General features: G+C 37.9%; 1 protein-coding gene across 1 annotated transcript in view; it reads left to right on the forward strand.

Annotated features, from left to right (window-relative positions):
• Positions 1 to 483: 483 nt before the first annotated feature.
• stmn3 (stathmin-like 3) overlaps positions 484 to 21,176 on the forward strand; it is a 33,001-nt gene continuing 12,308 nt past the window's right edge. Inside the window, exon 1 of the mRNA XM_044213067.1 lies at positions 484 to 666. Within this exon, the coding sequence (XP_044069002.1) occupies positions 513 to 666 (154 nt within the window). The 5' untranslated portion in view covers positions 484 to 512. The remainder of the gene's footprint in view (positions 667 to 21,176) is intronic.

The raw sequence follows: 21,176 nt of genomic DNA on the forward strand, positions 1-21,176 counted from the left end.
AAACTGCAGAGATGCCGATAATAACGATACCTTTCAAATTACACATTTGGCATTTGACCCGTTGTTAATGTAAGAATATTAATTAGTGCGTCCTTGAATCCTCATTACTGTCACCGTTTAGAAGATGTTTTAAATAAAGGTTCAGTTCCTCAATTGATGTGTTTTATTTTAATCCTTGAAATTAGTTGCCTTGACTGTAACTGACTTTTAAGTCTATAGTTTATTAGTGCCTTCAGAAATCAGCACTAATAAATTACATAACACCTTAATAGAGGTGCTGTCTTATGGAATTCAAATAATTTAAAGATAGTATTTTAGTATTTCAGATACATGATATTTGGTCACGTCCCTTGTGTGAATGTTCCCCCACCTCTGCTTCACCCCACCCACCTCTTCCCTTGCCGGCAACAGAGTACACCCCCTTCACACACACACACACACACACCCCAAGTCCCACTGGCTGCCCATTGTTCACATAGACTTGTGCATTGCACCATTCAGGTCACAGACACATGCCCAGCCCATCCTCTCTCTCTCTCTCTCCTCCTCTTTCTTCTTCGTTCTCTCTCCGACTACTTCACATTCTCTCTTCTCCTCCATCCAGCAGCATCATCCGGCTCTCTCCTCTTCCTCCAATGTCAGCAACAATGACCAGCACAGTATCAGGTAAGACGGTCCAGACCAGCTCGTTGATTAGTTGAAATTGTGTGGATGTGTGTGGTTGTGTGTCAGGGGAAAGGGAGGGGCTGTATTATCTATTTAATAATGCAGAGTGGAGAGGGTCTCTGTGTATCTGTGTAATTGTCATGGTAACTGGGATTTTCTTCTCTCATTGTACTGGGGCTCTGATGTAGATAAGAGACCCTCCCGTAGTCCCACACGGACATGTAAACACAGTGAGATTCATCCAGAAAGAGCAGGTTATTGATCATTCATTTGCAGCAACATGTAACCACTGCTGGCTAAACACCAGCTAGCTGACGCAGATCTAAATCACAAAAAACTGAACAGATTCATACTGAGACTGGCAATGGCATTTTTTGTCAGTATCATTCTGGTGACTATACTGCCACTAAGGGAGAACATGATACTGGTATAATTTTTGCTGTGTCATCTCAATATTGACACGCTATGATATTTAGTAAAATACTGAAAATCACATGATAAAAAGTGAATCTTATGTTTAAGTCAGATGTTTTACTCATTGGGTTTATCTTGTGCAAACACGTTAAAAGTGGAGATACATTTTGTCCCTGGTGTACTCTAGTATTTTACACAAAATGCTTAGACAGCTTATAACCAAATGTAACGCATTTGCATTTAAATACATATTGTATTTAGAACAAGATTTAGTAAATTTTCTTTTATATCCGAGGCAATAACCTTAGACCAATTCAAAATATGTCTATAATCGACATAATCACAGCAAATTCCTTTTCTCCTTTGATGGTACGAATCATCGAGTGAATTCACAGCAAATGTTTATTAAAGTCCCATATTTCTTTCTCCTGAGGATTCTAGTACTTTCTTTCACAGACACAGCGTGGCATTTATAGCAAATGTATCAGTACAAGAAGAAGAGTAATGCCCGTGCTATTAAAGAGTCGAGCACTTATTCTTATGTAATGGTTTGATTAATCATATTCCAGAAGTCAACACAATAAAACTGAGGATGTACTGTGGCACGGTGGTGCTTCAAGCTAAATGCTAACAGCAGCATGGCAACATGTTCACGATAGCAATGTTAACATGCTGATGTTAAGCAGGTACAGTATAATGTTTACCATGTTGACCTTCTTAGTTTAGCGTGTTAGCATGCTCTCATTTGCTAATTAGCTCTAAACACAAAGGTGAGGCTAATGGGAGTGCCATCATTTTTGCATGTATTTGGTCAAAAAGTATTGGACAAATTAAAGTTGTTACGTTAGATGAAAAGTCCGAGTCACTAACATTATTAGAAAACATTGTTTAGGAACCCTGAATGTCTGATATTTTGTGCCAAACCATCATTTTAACTGGATAATTGAAAACTTAAACCTGCAATAACTGATTTTTTACGGCCACTTGGGGGCAGTGGAAACAAGCTGTGAACACAACATTGATATATTACCTTTTAAGTTGATATGGTGAACTTGTTAACAAACACTTGCTTATTTACACAACTTATTTACACATCCAGCAGTTACGGAGCAACATTATCATTCATGACCTCACCTAATTAATGTGAGTCAAATATTCACTCTCTTTTAGCTCTTTTTGGTCTCTGCCAACTCCTGAGGGAAAGATCTACCAAAACAGTAGGCTAAAGTTGTGATTGCTAAACTATGAGCTATAAAGCTCTGTAAAGCCAAGGAGAGCTGCAGATTCATGAGCGACCGCTGTCACATTGTCATATTGTCATTTGGTACATTGTTATAAAAAATTATTTAATAAAAATAAATGATATATATATATATCATTCTCAGCCACCAAAGTCCAGATGAGAGAAAATCTAAGGTGATAAAAACACCTAACTAGGCTAGGCTACTCTCATGTGAGTCACCTTCAGTTATTACTGTATGCTCACAGCAATAAACTGAACGAGCAGTAGAGAGTACCTTGGACTTTGGCTTGCAATAGACTTTTTGGCCCTGGGTACGACCTACAGGCTACATACACGCTGCTCCACCTTAGTGGTGAAGGTTGCTGGGGCTGTATACAGCCTAAAAGGAATAGCTGCAGACACAACTCAGGGCTGTCTATTTTGATAACCTTGCTTTGTGTTTAAAAATATATATATTTTATTTATATTTTAATGAATAGTTAATTTCCTCCTAAAATTGAACATCAATCATAGATAAGATAATAAAGCACAGTGCACTTAAGTAAGGCAAGCTAGTTTCATTTCATACACAAAGGCAATTCAAAATGCTTACACAATGCATTAAAAACATTTAAAAAAACAAAAACAGCATAATAACATTGAAATGCAAATTAAATTAATAGAAATCTCTTTAAAGGAAATGAAAATGTCAAGAACAGAAACATATATGCAGGATATGAGGGTAACATGGCTCGTGATAAGTATTTAAGGTTCAATCAAAGGCATTGCAGAACATCAAAGTTTTTAACCTGGATCTAAAGGTGGTCAAAGAAGCAAGTCTAATATCCTCTGGAAGTTTGTTCCAGCTCTGTGGTGCACAGTAGTTACATGTAAAGACAGAGATACAACAGTATCTATCAGGTCTCTATAAAGTGAAGTAAAATGATTTTAAGCAGGGTTAGTGTAATGTTTCTTATTTCAAAAGAATTAAAACAAAGTTTGGAACTTCGTGCTAGCTAGGCTTCCTATTTTATTGTTCCTGTTTCCTATTTATAGACTCTGGGGGGCCCCAGGCAAAGAAGCCTGGGGCCATAGATACCATAGATACATACAGTAGATGCTGCATTCATGTAAAGAAAAAAAGATGAACATTTTTATTAAAGTTATATATCAGTAAGATGTGGAAAATTATATTTGTCAATCAGCTATGTCGTATGTGTTAAGTAGTCCTAAATTATCTTTTTCTCCTCTAAAGTGTTAAATCTGTTTCATGGCACTAGCGTGACACAGCGAAATGACGTCTGCAGCTGTCATTTCAAGTCTGAAGACTTTGACAGTGCACAAGCACCTTCCTGATATTCTTCCAAGGAAAAACTGTGTATTTCTGAGAATAAAGCTACATTTGTGTTGTCATCTCTCAGTTGTACAACACTGAAAGATTTGTTTATCAGAATGTGGAACTATTACACTGCAACTTTGCGCAACCCTGCTGATACACTGTATATACTAAATACTTTGTACATAATGTGTGACTTAAAATGTCAATTGGCATTTATTTCCAAAATTATAAACAAAATTAAATCATGGCAGCCATTTTACATGCAGTAATTACATAGGGGAAGTTCATCTTAATTACTATATAATATAGAAATATTGCTGTTACTATCTAAAGTATTTTGATATGAAAACCCTGTCTTTAATTTAACCAAGTAGCCTATCCTGTATCATAAGTACATGTCTGGTATTTGTAACAAACCAAAATGCTTGAAAATCAGTAGAAATTTCAGCAATTTATGATGGTTTTAATTGTAGATAGACGTCCTGCCTCCATAGATTCATATGCATAAGGAGGCGCGGCTTCACTGTACCAATATAAAGGCCGCGTTGACGCATTGCAGTATCTACGTGTATGGTATGGTTTGGTTTCTCCAGCGCTGGCACAGCACTAAAACAAAAGTGTGTAGATAGGTCTGGCTATGCGACACTGACTGTCAGTCGGAAGGAATTTTCAATCAGGTTGAGAGGGGTGGTGTAAACCTTTGATAATCCGTTCAATAGAAAAATATTAGCGCCTAATAACCATGTAAATGCTTAATCCGATCGTTTCTCTCTGGTTGCAATAAATATATTCTTTCTGCGCATCACATTAGGCAATGTGAACGAGTTTCCGGGAAGGACAAACATGGAGGTAACAAAACAAAACTTTTTTGTCGGAGACCTTAAAAGATTTAAGGATTGTTGAACGCCTAACCCTAACAGCAGAAAAGCAAATATTGTTCCCAGGACATGATGTGGGTCCATCTTGAAAATTGTATTAACAGGCGGAACCACTTCTTCTGTTATATTTTGGGCAAATTACACGCTTCACAGCAGGCAGATTCACTTTGCGCAGGTCAAAAAAAGCTTTATTCTGATTAAATGCTTTGGGGCATGTAAACACACACTCTTATCGGATCACTTTATTTAGCATCCAGCAGTTAAGCTGGAATCTCTAATCACAATTATTTCAGTCGGGTTGAAGAAATATTGTCCATGTAGCCGCAGCTAGTGATCATTGTGCTCCATGGGGGGGATCATGCCTAGCCAGAGGAGCCAGTTGAATACTTATTTCCGTCACTTTCTCCATGCACCATCCTTTGTCATCAGTTTATCTCCCGACTCACTCATCTTGATTCCATAACCAGTCACTTTCATCTTTTTTTTTTAGCTTTCTCATGATCTTAAGTGGGCTGAGATCCTCATCAATGTAAGTCTTTGTCCAGCCCAAAGAATTTTTTTTATTCCTGTTAATTCCTCATATTCGCCATATTGCCTGCTATATTGAAGACGTTTCAAAGATGTCTATGGTGCACCAGGCACAACATTGTTTTTGTCAATCGTTTCTTTTGCACCAAACTTGTGAATAATGTATCAAACAATGCTTGATCTCTGGCTCCATGAGTGAGTCTATGTCCTGTTACTTGTCTCACCTATGTCTCCCTTTGTGTACGCATCTCTGATGCACACACAGCTCATTACCTGCTGCTGTTTAGCCTGCACAGCTGGAAGCTAGTTGCTTGGAAGAAAAAAAAAAAAAGAGGAGACAGGAATTCACAGTTGATGTCGTGTTATCCCAGCAGCTCACAACGAGGCGTCTGAACATGAACAATGAACAAATTTGCCTTTCCTCCTCTGAAAAGAGATTTTGATTACATAATACCTTGTGGTGCACAAGTCAGCCATTTTGAGGATTCAATGGCGTAACAGAAGTGACTGTGCTAATAAATGTCTGGTGGAGCTTAGCTAACAGTTGCCTTGCCTTACTTTAGTCTGACACTGATGAAATGATGGATAGTGCTTCATAGATCAAAACGCCTCTGAGCTGCCTACTCATGATGTGACTCATTGTGCAGAGGACACTGGGGGAGTGTGAACACTTACCATTAGCCATATATTCTATGGATGTCTTAAATATATTCCCTCAAGAAGAACATTGAGGAGAATAAATGAACACGTTTGTTTCTCTGGTGCTTTCAGGGCTGGGCCTGAACAGGATTTAATCATGTCAACCAAAAACAGATCTGTACACATAGAGGCTTAAATTGCTCAAATTGTTGCCCCTTTGTCCTCTATCTGAAGTGCCTGCCCTGGCCAAATAATTATATTACAGACATTATTGTGATTTTTGCCACTGTTGCCCTTATTGTAAGGGTCGGCTTATGCTAGAAAATCCAACCGTCAAGGCAAAAGTGTTTATGGGGGTTACTTGATTATCCATTAAATATGGGGATAACAGTACACATTTTTAGACAGGTTCTCCTGGAAGACAGACATTCATGTTGCACTCACATGAAGTGACAAAAATAGCTGTGCAGAGAATGTAAAATGTTCAAACCCTTCTTACCTTTACATATCATGAAGTGGGTGTGAATGTCAAAATTGCGAAATTCAAACAATGTAAAGGTGAGTGGGGTTTCCGAAGCTGACTGACTGTAGTTCTGATGAAGTATACTGGCCCCTTAAGTGACAAAGCTCAATCGCTCATTAAAAGGCCTGTTTAATTTCTGCTGGGGATGGGGGAAGAACATGTCCCCCTCACTTTTTAAAATCCTATTTTTATCCCCCCCCCCCACTTTTATTGTTTCTGGCTTCTCTTACGGTTCTGCCGCCCTAGTCCAGATGAGATCTGAGCTGCCCTCAGTTATTATTGTGTGCTCAGAGCTATGAGCTTAACGAGCAGCAAGGAGTGGTGTGGCGGGTGCTTTGTGGACTTTCCCCAGCCCCCTCCTCTTGCCTTTCAGGCTACCTTACTAGTGGTAAACAAAATAAATAAATAAAAATTATTTAATCTATATTTTTAGTATTATATTATTATTAATAATAATCTCCTAAAAAGCTTTAATCAAAGTCAAGAATCAGTCAAAGACAAGACAGCAGAGCACTTGTAGTAAAGATGGAACTACAACACTACTGTAACGTTCAGTGCCAAAACATGGCAGCAAGGAAAACAGGGGATTGGACCCAGATCCAGACACAGGAGGCAGAGCAGGTGCAGTTCAATGATTTAATGAGAAAAATCAATAAACAAAGGCTTACAGAATGGTGAGGCACGCAACAGGTCAAAAACCAGAAAGCAGTCCACAACAGGCAAACAAATCCAACAGGGAGCAGGCAGAAAAATCCAAGGTCCAAGGCAGAATGTCCAAAAACCAAGGTAGAAAATCCAAAAACACTAGGGGTGAACACAAACGAAACGGCTAGACCACAAGGCACATGAACCAAGACAAATTTACACGCCGAACAAGCGAAACACAGAGATTATATACACAGGTGAGGGCAGGATAACTAGACACAGGTGACACTAATTAGGGTGGAGCAAACAATCAAAACTGGATGGAAAAGCAAAACAAGGACATGAAGTAAAACTACACAAGACACATGAGGCAGCACACTTACAAAACAAAACAGGAAACAACAAAACTCAAGACCCAAAACTATGACAATTATCTGCTGGCATTTATTTCTTTTGATGACTGAGTTGAAATGGAAAGTTTTACCTTCTTTCCTTGCCTAAAACTAAGGTTGTATGACGTATGACGTTTCATTCGTAACTGGTTCCCATCGATAGTTATTTAGCATAGAGCACACAGCACAGGTAGTTAGTGTGCTCTGTTAGCCTTGAGCCACTGTAATGTGTATTAGGATTTTTGAACATTTTCACTGGTTTGATTATAAAATTTCATGAGAAGTATTCATTCCTGTTCTCTGGAAACTATTATGTTACATTAGATATCTTGAAGCAGACAGTTGCTTAACACTGTATTAAGTTAATTGTTTTGGTTAGTTAAATCACAGTAGTTCAGTGCTGGAAGAAGTTTTCCTATCCTTTACTTGAGTATAAGATGCAATACAACAATGTAAAAGTACTCCATTACAAGTAAAAGTCATGCATTTAAAATGCTACTTAAAGGTACAGTGTGTAGGATTTAGTGGCATCTAGCAGTGAAATTGCAGTTTGCAACCATTTGAATACCGCTCACCTTACCCTCCCCTTCCAAGTGTGTAGGAGAAACTGCGAAACTCACAAAAAACATGAATGGCCCTATCTAGAGCCAGCGTTTGGTTTGTCTGTTCTGGGCTACTGTAGAAACATGGCGGCGCAACATGGCGGACTCACTCCCTCTGTAGATATAAAGGGCTTATTCTAAGGTAATGAAAACACAGCAATTCTTATTATTCTTATGAGGTGATTATACACTAATGAAAACATACTTAAGAATATTATTGCCATATTCTGCAAATAGAGCCCCTTAAATCTTACACACTGAACTTTTAACTAAGGGTACATAAGTATCATAATCAATATATGATTATGACACTTAAATGACCAAAAGTAAAAGGACTCATTATGCAGAATGGCCCCTTTTCAAATGTTCATATTGTGTGAGTATATTCATAGATTGTGATTATTGATGTACTAACTTGTAAGCAGCATTTTAATGTTGTAGCTGACTGAAATTAAATATTAAATATTTCCCTTCGAAATGTATTAGAGCAGATGTAGAGATTAGCAGAAAATGGAAATACTCAAGGAAAAAACCCACAAAACACAGTACTAGGGGAAATGTACTTTGATTGATTTTCACCACTTAGTTTAGATGGTGGGTCATATCGTTGCAGATAACAAATCGAGAAATGTTAAGTAGGTTGGCATAATAATAATTAAATGTTTTTGTATTACCTGGTAGAATAGTTCACATGTTCACTTGTTCTAACTCTTAAACATATATGACATTTAATTAGGGTAAACAATTTATTTTTCGCATAAGTAATTATGTAACAGTTTTAAAATTAACTTTGCAATATGCAGAACAACAATTAGGTGCAATTAAAACCAGTAATAGCTCTTAACCTCAAGCTCATACAGCCCTATGTTGATGTATAATATGGACTTATAAACCTTCTCAGTCTTCCCTCCTCTGTTTGCTCATCTTCTTTTAATTAGCAATAAAAACAGAGAGGCCACTAAGTGGCTGTATCTCTGACTTCAGTTGGATTTTAATGGAGCAGATGGACAATTACAGTATATGGCTTGTAGAAAATAATATAAAAAGTATTTAGTGGTGTGCTGTGGCTGCTTTACCCAGACTCGGTGCAATAACTCTGTGGGCAGAAACTAATAGGCCTCTGACTGCAGTAGACTGGGAGAGATTATTTAATTGAGAAGTTTTTCTATGTAGAAGAAAGTCTTCTTCTGTGTCATGATGTGGCTGGGACAGAGAGGCATTGTATAAGGAAACACGTGATTGGGACTCTGAGTGGGACTAATGCATCCATCCTGAATCCTGATCCTCAATCATCTCAATAATAAATGACCTCGTGGTGAACACACAAATCCCACTCTTCCTGTCATGTCAGTAAAACCTGGGGCATTAAGCGAATGTCCTGTTTTTAGGAGGAAAAACCCTTCACAACAGCACATAACTCAAGGTTCTCTCAACAAAAACATCTCTCAGTGGGAAAACATCCATCCCTAGCAAGTCAGTTCATCTCTTATTCAACCCTCAGGACTTGATTGTATAACTGAGGAATACTCAGCACTTTGAATCAAACCAAACATACTGTGGATACTTCTGCTTCTATCACTGTGCTGTGCAATAAACAATAAGTAAATTAACTGTTCCAACCAATTTGCATCTGCCTTTCTGAACAGCAGAGGGCGTGTTTCAACATCAAATGTGGTGCAAATGAATTTAAATAACCTTCATAACCATCAAAAAATTATAATGTTCAGTTTTTGTATAAACTGTTTTAGATAAGTGTTATATCAAATGTTTGGCCATTTTGGAGGATGGAGTTTGTGGTGCTGTTGAATTGTATTGCGTTATACTGACATTATGCTAAATAACAGACACCTTTTTGTGTATACATTACAATGTTTGTTGTTTAGCCTACCCTCATTGATGGAAATGGGGCAGACAAAATAATAGAAACACCTCTCAGTATAATGCGTAACAATTCAACAGGACCGCAAACTACATCCTCCAAAATGAACATAAAGTTGAATCAACAACAACGACAGCAATAATAATAATAATAATAAACTTTATTATACAACACTTTTCAAAAACAGAGTTTCAAAGTGCTTTACATGATTGAACCAGGATTTAAACATTTCAAGACAAAAGCAAATAAAATAATGCAAATTTTTAAAAATAAAACTTTCTGGAATTAATAAAAAGACATTTTGAGAAGTGATTTGAAAGAAGTCACAGATTCACCAAGCCTCAGATCCTTGGTCAGGGCATTCCAAAGCCCAGGGGCCCTGACTGCGAAAGCCTGGTCACCTCTTGTCTTGAAGCGGGACTCAGGAACAGCCAGCAGAGCACTGCCTGAAGATCTGAGGCTGTGTCCTGGCTCATAGGGGAGCAGCAATGTAGTTGGGAGCTGAACCGTGATAAGTACAATCTTCAAATCAATTCTAAAACTAACTGGTAACCAGTGAAGGGAGACTAAAACAGGTCTAATATGATCATATCTTCTAGTGCTTGTTAAAAACGTAGCAGCTGCGTTTTGTACCAGCTGAAGGCGTGAGATGTTTTTTTTGGCTCAAACCTGAATGCAATGAATTACAATAATCTAACCGAGAAGAAATAAAAGCATGAATGACCTTCTCGAGATCAGGTCGAGAGAGAAAAGTCCTGATCTTTGAGATGCTCCTTAATTGATGAAAATATGATCGAACAACATTTGTAGTTTGTTTTTCAAATGAAATTTCACTGTCAAATATCACAGGTTTCTGGTTGCAGGTTTGATAGTCAGGGATCCAAGATGTTTCTGTATGATAGGGATGGACTTTGGGGGGCCGAAGAGAATTATTTCCAATTTGTTTTCGTTTAGCTGGAGAAGGTCTTGGGACATCCAACACTTTATTTCTGATCGACAGGACAAAAGATGATTAAAACTGCCTTCTTCACTGGTTTTTAATGCAACATAAATGTGTGTCGTCTGCATAACAATGATATTGAATTTTTTTCTACGTATGATCTGTCCCAGTGGTAGCATGTATATACAGAACAACAAGGGGCCAATGATGGAGCCTTGGGGAACATTACAGGTCAGAAGGGCCACTGAAGAGGAGGCATTTCCCATGACCACTAAGAAAGTCCTGTTTGATAGATAGGATTTAAACCATTTTAGAGCAGTATCCCCAGTGCCAACCCACTTTTCAAGGCGATCCAGTAGGATGAGTGATCCAGTGTCAAATGCAGACCTTAAATCCAGAAAAATTAAAATTGAGCAAAATTGATGCTGTAGACATATCTGATTTTTGGTTATTGTTATGTAAAAATGCACTGGTGAAGGCCTTATGGAATCTGTCAGCAGCATTTGAATTGAGAACACAAGAAGAAACATAGGTAGCCACTGTGGGAGCAGGAGATGGGAGTAGCGACTTAAAAATTATGGCTTTGTGCTCAACAACAAAAACTGAACGTTATAACCTTCATGGATGTAAAATTAATTGCTGTGACTGGCTTTTTATTTCATGTTTATCTACACATACACATGAAGAAGCCTTCATGTGGGACTGGTTTGTTTTGCAGCCATGGTATAGTGAGATAAGGACAAATTACTTATTGGGTCACTTGGGGACAAGCATCCCTAAAAACAGGTCAAAAATACTTGATTAATTTCTTAATTTACAATAGTTTAAAATGAACTGTGTATGATTTATAAAACTTTGGAAGCTCAGTGGACAGGTTGCTTAAATATACCTTAAAATCATTCATATACGAGAAGGCTGATGAACATTTAAAGCTCAGATTTGGTCTATTTAAGGCCCTGAAAACATATTTTCTCAATCATCTTTTTACTATGAGTGATGTGATCCTACATAACACTGCTTTCTGCCAAAGTTAACAGTTTGTTATTTCACATTCAGATTTCTGTGTTTCGTTTTGTCTCTGTGCTCTTCTCACTGGTTTAAAGTGAGCAGGATCAGTTAGAAAAAGGTGGAAATAGGCCTTCATGCACCGATCAGGATTTGACAAAACTTGAATCCAAAATCTCGTCTACTTGGTGGGTTGTTTGGTGACTGTCAATCAAATTTCATCAAAGCACACCCACACAATCCTGATGGAGCAGATTAGCTGAGTTTTAAACTCTTAATAAAAACTAAAAATGAATTTTGATACTTTACTGTTGTGAATTGTTTTGGTTTATAGTAATTAAATAATGTAATTCATTCATCAGTTTAACAAAGTTTATAAAAGAAATGTTAACACATAATATTTACATATTGACAGTAAATGTGTGAGAATGTATGAGAAACCTGCTAATAGTAATGATTCAGTATGACTATGGACAGTGTTAAAAGGAAATGCTTTTATTTTGAAGGTGCAAGGAAGTAACCCACCCAGTGCTTTGTTGCTAGTTGTGGTGATGATATGAATGCAAGACATCGAATGCTAAAGTCCATTTGTTCAATTTCTTCTCTGTAAAACTGCAGCGTATTGGCGAGTAAAAAATGTTTAACAACATCCATTTTAGTCATTAGTCAGTGTTGCATACTTTGTCATGAATATTTAATGTTGTAGAGAAGTACATGTTTTTATGGATCTTATGTTTCACCTTAAAAAGGTACGCTTTAAAGTGCTTTGTAAACAAATAAAAATAAAACGTTTACATTCAGTGTCACACATAAAAACTCAATGGGCCTCATGCAAGAACCACTTGTATGAACAGATTTGTTCTGACGTATAACATACAAACTGTCGTATGATGTGTAATGTTATGTGGACCCAAAAGCAGATTAGCAGGAAGCGGTATGAGGATGAGGTAGCCGGATGACTACAGTGTAGGCAGATAGGTTGCTGGCAGTGGGGGAAGCAGGGAAGTGAGTCCAAGGTGGCAAAACAGTTCAAAAGGGAGCAGGCAAATTACAAAATCCAGAATCCAACCAAGGTCCACGGGAGACTAAGAATCCAAAACAGAACTCACTGTAAAAATGCCAGGGAACTGGGCACTGGAACCAGGTACAACAAAAGGTGCATCACTCACTCACTCGCTCACTCGCTCACTCGCTCACAAGACAGGACCAACACTCAAGGCAGGAATCACACCATCAGTAACAACAATGACCCAACACTGAACAAAGACAGAGACCTGGATTAAATACCCTAGGGGAGGTGAAACAACAAGACACAGGTGCAAACAATCAAGGAAGGGCCAACAATCAAAACTGGAGGGAAAACAAAGACAGGAAGTAAAACTACAAGACACACAAGGGAAGGAAACAGGACGTGAGAAACCTTAAACTATGACACGAACGGAATTTGAGAGTGGTTCAGACCAGTTGTATGAGTCATGTACAAATAGTCTGCCTGTTGCCATAAGAGGAAAAACTCTTGTTTGGTTTAAGAATCATAATGCCTTAATCTGAGTTTAAATATAATATTGAACTTAACTAAAATAAAATATATAACTAAAATTAGATTACTGCAAAATTTATATTCTCATTGTTATGAATTTTATTGGTATATTTTGACACAGCAACTATATTTCAGTAGTTGCACGAAAAGTTCTCTCACTCCAACAGCAGCCTCAGGGTCTTTATGCAGGTCTCGGTCCAGTATCACCTCTGTTGCACCTTCGACTACTGTTGGTTATAATATTCTCTGATCTAATATCTTCACATCCCCTTGACTGTGTCCCATAGAATGCATCTAACTTTATGTAGCCTATACCATACCTTCTTCATTCCTGTCACAGTACGGCGCTGCTCTCAATACCATCACTGACCCTGCTAAATTATTTATCTTTTTGGCTACTGATTTCTGACAGCAGAAGCTCTGCTCTGCTCTGAACAGGAGACATTCATCAGGCTGAAACAAGCAATTTACGAGTTTGAGAGTTTGGTGAATCCAAATTCGAAACACTCATACAAAGAAAGCTCAGAAAAAAGTAGGAGAGGTTTAGGATATGAATAAGCCTACAAAAAATTCTTGAACGAGGCCCATTGTGTGTACCCCTGAGGTCTATCAAACGTGTTGAATGCGTGTCCATACTTTTTTGACTATTTTAAATTCTGCATTGTTTACATCCATGTTGGCTAGCTAGCAGTCTTATTCTTCCTGCCTTTTGCTGGTGCCTTGCTAAGCTTATTTGTGTTACCGCCACCAACTCTTTATCAGTGGAACAGCGTAGGAAGCAGGAAGGTGCATTCTGTTGCCTGCATGCTGGTGAATGTGTGTCCTTGTGTGCGTGCAGGATACAAACTAAATGGGGACCCACTTGTAAAAATAATGCTCTATGACGCTACTAGTGGTCAAAAATTCCACAGGATACCTTTAATCTTTTTATGAAAAGTTTAAAGTTAAAAGGTTTTTAAGGTCTAGGCCTACAATTGAGGGGTTCTTTTCTGCCCTCCTGACATACCCTGCTTTTGCACCCACAAGTCCTACAACTGCAAACATAGCAACCATCTGGTGTTAAATGTCCTGACTTCTTAATATCCCATGCTAAAAACCAGTTAATAAATATTCCTTTGACACTGTTGGCTAGTCCACAATATGATAAACAAACTAGTTAATGTTTGAAGATAATTATGACACAATTGATATTCAAATGCATAACCTTTTGAAATACACTGTCAATCCCAAAATGTAATGTATTAACTATATAGTCTCAATGAATATACTGTATACTCTCCTCTTTGTTTCTTAGGTCACCACTCATTAATTTGAGCTTGTTTATTGGTTCAAATACATTTAATACCTGCTTTATGTTACATTGCGGTTACTGAACTTTCCATGAATGAGGTAAGATGCCTGAGAAGTTAACTGTCTCTGTTTCAGTTGTTTTTTTGTGCTCACTCTGCTGTGATTTTTCCTAACCCCTTATCTGACCATTGTGTTATTACCTCACAGTTTAAGATAGTAAAAGTGGTTAGTCTTTGGTTTATTGTATGAACAAGTTGAAAAAGTAACCAGGTGTGTGGAGAGAAGTTCTGTGAAGCAAGGATGATTCCCAGGCTGAGGCAAACAGTCTGTGAGCACAGGTAGACTGGGCTAGGATGGCTGGCTGGAGTGTAGCTGGTGAGATCAGGCAGGTGGAGCGAGGACATCAGGCTGAAGTGGAGCAGAGGTGAACCCGTGGTAAGAAGCTTCTGAAGAGCTGGTGAGTAGGCAGGTGTCAGTTTGAGGAGTGAACCTGGACACAAGGAGTGGTGTTGCCAGAGGTCGAACGACGCATTTCTGAATTTTCATGCATTTTGAACACCGCACGAAGGAGTTAAATGTCACTTCCAGTATATAAAGTGTGAACCAAACCATGAAAAATTCACATGATAATCAAATGATGATTGTCACACAAGGTCTACTTCCAGTTGCCACTGGGTGGTGCAATGACTATGACTCCTCAATGGCATATAGATGTCCTCAGACTGGGACTCTTATCAAACATGTGAAATAATGCATCGCCACGGCAACAGCGTCTGATGGAAATTCACAATGTTTACAATGAAGCATCATCAAGGTCTTAAGACTTACCAGTAGGTGGCACTATGACAGCAACTTCCTGTTTCTTCGAACATCAAAATTCGACACCACACCACAGACACACCCTTCAATGAAAACTCACACTTAGCACAACTTTTCAACTCAAAGGTCTTTAGATTGCACTGCGAAAATTCGAAAATTTGATCCAATTAATTCTCTAGGAGGAGTTCATTAAAGCACAGAGCCTTTAAATGGCGAAAAATTGCCTAAAAGTGCAGATCCAATTCAAAATGGCTGACTTCCTGTTGGGTTTAGGGTATGGCTTTTTTGTATAACTTGGAAATTTCGTACATGCAGGTGAAACGTAGGCCGGGGGCTGCTTTTTTAAATTTTGTAGGAGTGCTATGGAGTCATTTTGCCATACCCATTCCCAAGACCCATATCAGATGTAAATTTTCACCACTTCTGAAGTGTGCAAAGTTTGATGAGTTTTCGAGCACCTTTAGCCCCTCAAAAATGTGATTCATGTGGAACAGGTAAGAAGAATAATAATAATTCCTTGCATTTCAATAGGGTCCTCGCAGCGTTTGCTGCTCAATCCCTAATTATTATTTTAATGGTTCCAAACCAAGTCCCCTTCTTGAGTTTGCAGAAATGTGAAAAATATTTGAACATCATGGCTATTAACTCCGAATGCCGAAATAACCGAAACCGAATGCCAAAATTTGAACGGATCTTGGCCTCCTGCTTAGAACCACATATAACAAAATTAATTCATTGCAATCAGACGTTTTATGATAACACGGCTTGAATCTGATAATGTACTTCGTGTAATTCATACTGCCAAAGATATAGCTTTCCCGTGTGCTGTGTTGAACCTTGATGCAGAAAAGGCCTTCAATAGGATAGAATGGGAATACTTATGGGAGGTCTTGCAATGTTTTCAACTGGGTTCTAATTTCATTAAACTAAATTATTAAATAATAACCCATCTGCAATGATAAACACTAATGGCATTTTATCAACCAAGGTTACCTTATCATGCTCTTGCCGACAGGGCTGCCCTTTAAGCCCTTGCATCATCAGAGCCCCATTAGAGAAGGAATCTAATAGTACATGTAAATGGCATCTTAATAGCCCAATCTTTAACAACTATTCTCTTCTCACTGCGGGGGTCCCACTCTCAGATCCAGCCCGGAGTGCTAAAGGTGTCCATACTTTTTCCAACATTTATAATGAGAACGGGCTCCGCAACTTTAATGATTTGAGACTGTCTCACAATTACCAATTGGTTTCTCAATTATATTCCCTCTTCCGGATTACTTCCTATAAAGCTCTTTCCATTATACATGTATGGACTAAGGACCTGAAGAACTACACTGGAGAGGATCCACTTGACTGGGAGAAAATAGTCTTCAATTGTCATTGCCTCTAAAAACCCAGATCATCAGCAGATTCATTTCATTTATATTCATAGGACTTACCTTTGAAACGGTTATCATCTCCTGGAAACCTCCACAAACAACAAAAGATCAATGGATTAACACATATACTAATATAATTAATATGGAACTATCAGTGGCAAAAGTGCATGGTGCTGGAGCTGGTACTATTTCAGCATGGCAAGCGATGGCAGATAAAAATCAAGAAATTGCTGAAATCACCATTTCTATTTATTGCTAAAGTTTGGATCCTTCTGTCCTGCAAATATTACATGGAGACCCGTGGGTATGGGATGGGGTGGAGTGGGGGGTCGCCACTAGGTTATTGTTTGTTTGTTCTTTTGTTTGTTTCGTTACGTTGTGTTGTTGTTGTTGTTGTTTTGTGTTTTCGTTGTATATATCTGACGCAAAAGAACAACAAAAAGTTGATCACAAAAAAAGATTTGAGAAACAAATCTTGCCTGCAGTCTGAACAAAGCCTAAGAGTAAACATGTTGTACCTGATGCCATAATTGTGGGCTTTGCCTCTGATGATGTCTTAACTGAGTGCCACAGCCCTAGAACCCACAGGAACATGTTGTACTTTTAATGAATTAATGCACTGAATTGCTCAGAGAACAAGATAATTGCTGAGCATGCAAATTGTTGTGTTAACTGGCTGTACAGCCTACACCTGAAGGCGTCTCTTTTTTTTGTCTCTGAATAATCTTAGATGTCATACTAAGATTTTGTCTCTGAATAATCTTTATAGTATAACATAGATGATTTTCAGAGTAGGTGGAGTGGAGTAAATCCTAATAAAGATATTTTTGAAATAAATATATACATATAGAGATAGTAGCTTTTGCATTACACCCCTACATTGTCCCACTTGGGCAGGTCATGACACAACAGTAAAAATCCAGGTGGCATCAAAATGTTTGATTTAAGTGGTAAAAGACTCACCAGATCTTCTTGACATTTTACTGTCATACTGAACATAGTTAGAATGGAGTTAAAAAGTGTGTAAGTTTTTAAAACTAGTGTTATAAATAGTACCATTATTGATTTTGGTGACTCTGGGACAGCTGCATCCATTTTCACTGGGAGGATTAGCTACTGCAGAGAGCCAACTCACTCACTCAGGAGGCACAGACACATCTCCACAGACAGTGGCAAGCACCACACAAAACAAGGCTGTGGGGCCAGAAAGTGATTCTGAAGTACATGTTAATAATTCAGAATCTTTCTAAAAATAACAACTTCATGAAATACACTGTAGTGTGCTTTAGTTTCAGTCACGCAATAAAACCTTCCAGACATCAAAACTGATGGTTCCACTACTTTGTACTTGGCAAATGTCACTTTGCATGTGGCCTCAAATGGCAGGGAAAAGTAGCTGCCATCATTTTGACTAATTCAATACCCAGAGGTTATGTGTGATGATGTCACATGTATGACTACCAGTCTGACTTCCCACTTGTGGAGTACTTTTGTTTACCTATATTTACATTCATACCCCTTTCAAACATTGAACAAATGCATTTCCTTCCTCATAAAACATTTGCAAAGCTGATTTTTTAAAAATTGCATTATTTATGTACATGTTTGTTAGCTAGCACTCTTCTGCTTCTCTACCTTTGCTGGCACATTGTTTCATTTCTTGGTGCACTACCACCAACAACTATTAATCAGTGGAATAGTGTGAAACCTTCAGTAGGGTACCTTTACTGTAATTGTATTCTGTAAAGACAGGTGTTTGCAGGTGTTGCAAATGTGGAAACGGACCACTTTATAACTCAGCTACATGTTTCTCTCTCTACAATGACATCAATGTTTGGATGTGATGCTATGAGAATGAAACTTGAAACTTGTGGTTGCTTGGGGGCAGCAAAATAAGCATACAACATTGACATGTTATCACCTTAAAGTTGTTGTGGCTAACATGTTAGCAGACAGTTGTCTATTTACACATCTGGCAGATACAGAGCCACACTGGCATTCATGAGTTGTAGAGTTAGAGTTAGAGAGAAGAGGTTTGTTTCTGGCCACCTGATGACTGTAAGTCCAACATCAAAAAAAAAAAAAAATCTGGCTCTTCAGCTGCTAAATGCTCCACCATGTTCACCAGCTAATTTCTAACTTTGTCTATCTGCTGTTTGGTGCTGGACAGGTAGAAAACAGCTGTTTGAGTTTTCCACTGAAAACAGCTGCCTGCTGCAGGAAAAAAATTGATAAGAGTGGTGAGACTGAACCCAAACAGTAAAAGTTGTGGGCCATAAAATGAAGACAGTAAAAATACTGTGGGGATATTTTCTTGCTGATCACCATTAGTATATGAACATCATCAAGTTTAGCAATCATTTATTATTGTTAAAAGAAAGCACCTGCTTGCCTGTTCTACTACATTCCTGTGAAGGGGTGCTCATTGTACAGAGAGGCACTTGGCCTCTCCCATATAATGGCACTCCTAGTTATGCCTACAGTAAACTGTGGTTTAAAATGTTTACCCAAGTTTCCTGATTCCTGCTGTCTTTGCTGCACACTTGATTATACATTGATATCTCTGGAATGCAGCTTCAGTGTCTTGCAAAATGAAAGTAGGGAACAGCTTCAGCCATCATTTTTTCCTGGATCATTATGATAACATTTTTGCCTTTATGAGATAGTTAATGGTGAAGATTAACAAGAAGTACAATAAAACAGTGGAGACCGGATTCAAGGTTCAAACCAAGGACGGTGTGGTAGCTACTTTATGTGCCTTATAAATCTAGTCCAGAATTTCTGTCGGAAGTTTTGATTCAACACTTTCTGTGCAGGGTGAAATATCCGACATCAATATTAATATTAATATTATGAAAGAGGAGACATTCTTCTCTCACTTTCTGATCTGTCTGATAATGCTTTGCTTGGTGTGCAGCATTTAGGCCTTGTTTGATAAGTCAGGATTCGAGTTTCCCCCACAGAAAAAATCAAATGGCCTTTTATAGTCACTATATGTAGAATCTGAAAATGTCTGACTTTGACTATGATGATATATCAGCAACAAGTAACTGTCATCTTAAGTGCTTTTATATTATTCTGAAAAATCTGAGTAATCTGGGTAATTCAAAGTGCTTTAAGACACACACGGGTCACAACCATTGTGAATGTACTTTGATCATTCATCATTTCCTCTGTGCAGTGCAGCATAGCCAACCATATTACTTATGTGTAAGAATGTAAACAATATTCAAGAGGTAGACTTTTTTTTATAAAATTAGTCTTCTTTATATTATGTTTTGCTTATCTGTGCAGTTTTGATCATTTTTATGACCCTCTCAAGCCTGTGTAACAGACAAGTGTTGACAAGTGTTTTCAATTTTAAATCCTATTCTCCCACTCAGACTGCACCTCATGGTCTGTGTGTGGTCAGCCATGTGACATGGGGTTGTTTTGTATGACAGAGCATTACATTATATCACATTCATTTGGCATTTGCTCATGTCCAAACTCCAGTTTCTGTGTATCTGTGTGGACAGAGGTCATCACCTCAATTTGCGCATGCCCATTGTTGCTTTGTGTAATGAGCATGTGCCTGAACCAGCAACAACAATGGCGGACTACCGGTTTGTTTACGTTTGGTTAGCACTGCTAGCTCTAATTACAAGTTTACAACTTAACTTAGCATTGCTGCACCACTAAAAATAGGTGTCAAATAGCTATAAATTAATAAATAATTAGCTACTATTGTTTGTGTTTTTAAGTTACTACTGCCAAAGGAAAATAAGCTCACTAGGCATGCTCAGAATAGTCTTCTCTGGCATTTGATGTGTCATTGCCATAGACTTTATTGCCACCTACTGGCCCAGCATGCTTGTTTGAGCGTTTGGAATTGTTTTTGCGTTGTCGTGTGGATGGAGATATTTTGTAATAGGAAGGGTGTGTGGACAGATTTTGAAAACAAGCACCATTAAATCACAATATAAACTGCAACAATAAGGCCCTCAAAGTTGTGATTATTACCTAATATAATAACCTTGTCACTACTTTTCTCTATCAAATTTATCTGACAGCTGTAGCTACCAGTCTACAAATTGTTATTTTACAATCCAAAACAGTTAAAAATAAATTATCTATTCCAAAATGACTCAACACTACACAGAGTATAGGGAGAGAAAATCTCCTTGCATCCATAAATGAAAAAGACATTATGAAATAATCATTGGAAATATTCTGTTAAATATATAAATGAACCAACAATTTGTGAAATAACTGAAGAAACTGAAACTCAAGCCATTATTATGAAATGTGTTGGAATTTACAATGGTTAAAGGGGCACCAAACTGTGTAGGTGCAATCGATTTTGCCTATCAAAATTATCAAAGATAATCATAAATAATAACGTTAATTAATAAAGTCACTCTTCTTATCAATTGATCAAGTCTCATATAATATACTAAACTATCAATCTGGAACTCAGATAAATAATTAAAT

The sequence above is a fragment of the Siniperca chuatsi genome, linkage group LG2 (genome assembly GCF_020085105.1).
Source record: "Siniperca chuatsi isolate FFG_IHB_CAS linkage group LG2, ASM2008510v1, whole genome shotgun sequence".
NCBI classification, from domain to species: Eukaryota; Metazoa; Chordata; class Actinopteri; order Centrarchiformes; family Sinipercidae; genus Siniperca; species Siniperca chuatsi.